Below are 1,387 nucleotides of genomic sequence, written 5' to 3' on the forward strand. Positions count from 1 at the left end.
TTCAGCATCCACTGGGGGGGGGCCGCCCTGCCTGCCACCTCCAGCTGGGGGCTGGGAGGTAGAGTGCCCCCCATCCTGCCCCCCCCTTGGAGCCCCCCCCAGCTCACCAGGCCTGGGGCAGCACTGGGTGCTCCTGCCCTGTAAGGTGCCCAGCCCCAGCTAGGGTGAGGTGCCCAGGGCATACGCTGGGCAAAGCCGGCTGCCCTCGCTGCTCTGTAGGACACTTGGTGGACAACCCCAGCAGGGACAAGCTCCTCTCCCCTGTGCTTAGCTCCAACTGGATTTGTAGGTCTGAGAGGGGCAAGGGAGTGTTCTCCAGCTGCTGGCTGCTCAGTGCCAGTGCTGGGCATGCAAGGGGGAAAGGGCTGCACCCATGGGACATGGTCACCCACTCTCCAGCCCACCCCCAGGGTCCCCAAAGAAGTGCACAGCGGTACACAGACTCAGGAATACAAATCTCATTAAAATCTAGGATACTTTAGAACTCTACACTGGGAGAGACACTGGCACAGGCAGTGCTGCCCAGGGACGCGCGCGTTATTGCTAACAATTAGAGGTGAAGAGTAGCAGCGTGACACATGGGGCAGGGCACAGGCACCATGCAGGAACCTGCACCCCTCGCCGCGGCACGGCGGGGGGGGCTCAGGACAGGGCTGGGGGAGCTGGAACGTCGTGCTGGGGCTCAGCGCCCGCCACCACCGTGCCAAGCCACGCCGTGTCCCTGTGCCAGCCTCGGGGCTGCGGCATGGGGAGCGCAAGGGTGCTGGCTGGGAGGGGAGCAGCAGGGTGGGAAGGGTCCCACCCCATCCACCCCAAATTGAGAGCTCCAAGCTCTTTGGCTGGAACTGGAAGACAGATTTAAAACTGCCCAGCCTCACCAGTGCATCCTGCTCCACTAATACTGGTCAGGGACTGAGTGTCCCCGGATGGCTCGGAGCAAGCAGGCTGGCACAGCCCTCTGTGTCTCTGCTGGTACGTCTCCCTAGCAGCAGCTGCGGAGGGGTCTGGTCCATCCTGCTCCCCCTTAGCACCATGGAAGGCCCCCCCACCTGTGCCACGGCTGCCAGGGAGAGCTGGACCCCGGCCCTGCCCCATCACCCCTTGGCCAGGCTTAAGTGCTCCCCAGCCTCCTGCCCCACTGCAGGGCAGGCAGCAGCGCCAGGCTGTGCCCACGCTGCTTACGGCTGCGCCCAGCTTTGCAGGCAGTGCCTGGCCATGCAGACGGGCACCCACAGCCCCCCAGTGGGGCCGCAGGGTGCTGCGGGGTGTAGGGCGGGGGGGGGGGCACACCCATATCTGTGCGCACACACATACATGTGCTCTAAGTGCTTGCGCCTTGTGCCGTGAGATCTGAGATCCCATGCAGGCAGCGTGCTTGCCGCTTGCC

The 1,387-nt window shown here is 64.8% G+C and overlaps 1 protein-coding gene across 1 annotated transcript in view; it reads right to left on the reverse strand.

Annotated features, from left to right (window-relative positions):
- Positions 1 to 642: 642 nt before the first annotated feature.
- SLC6A9 (solute carrier family 6 member 9) overlaps positions 643 to 1,387 on the reverse strand; it is an 18,371-nt gene continuing 17,626 nt past the window's right edge. Inside the window, exon 15 of the mRNA XM_019474132.1 lies at positions 643 to 738. Within this exon, the coding sequence (XP_019329677.1) occupies positions 643 to 738 (96 nt within the window). The remainder of the gene's footprint in view (positions 739 to 1,387) is intronic.

The sequence above is a fragment of the Aptenodytes forsteri genome, unplaced genomic scaffold (assembly GCF_000699145.1).
Source record: "Aptenodytes forsteri isolate BGI_AS27 unplaced genomic scaffold, ASM69914v1 Scaffold119, whole genome shotgun sequence".
Lineage (NCBI taxonomy): Eukaryota > Metazoa > Chordata > Aves > Sphenisciformes > Spheniscidae > Aptenodytes > Aptenodytes forsteri.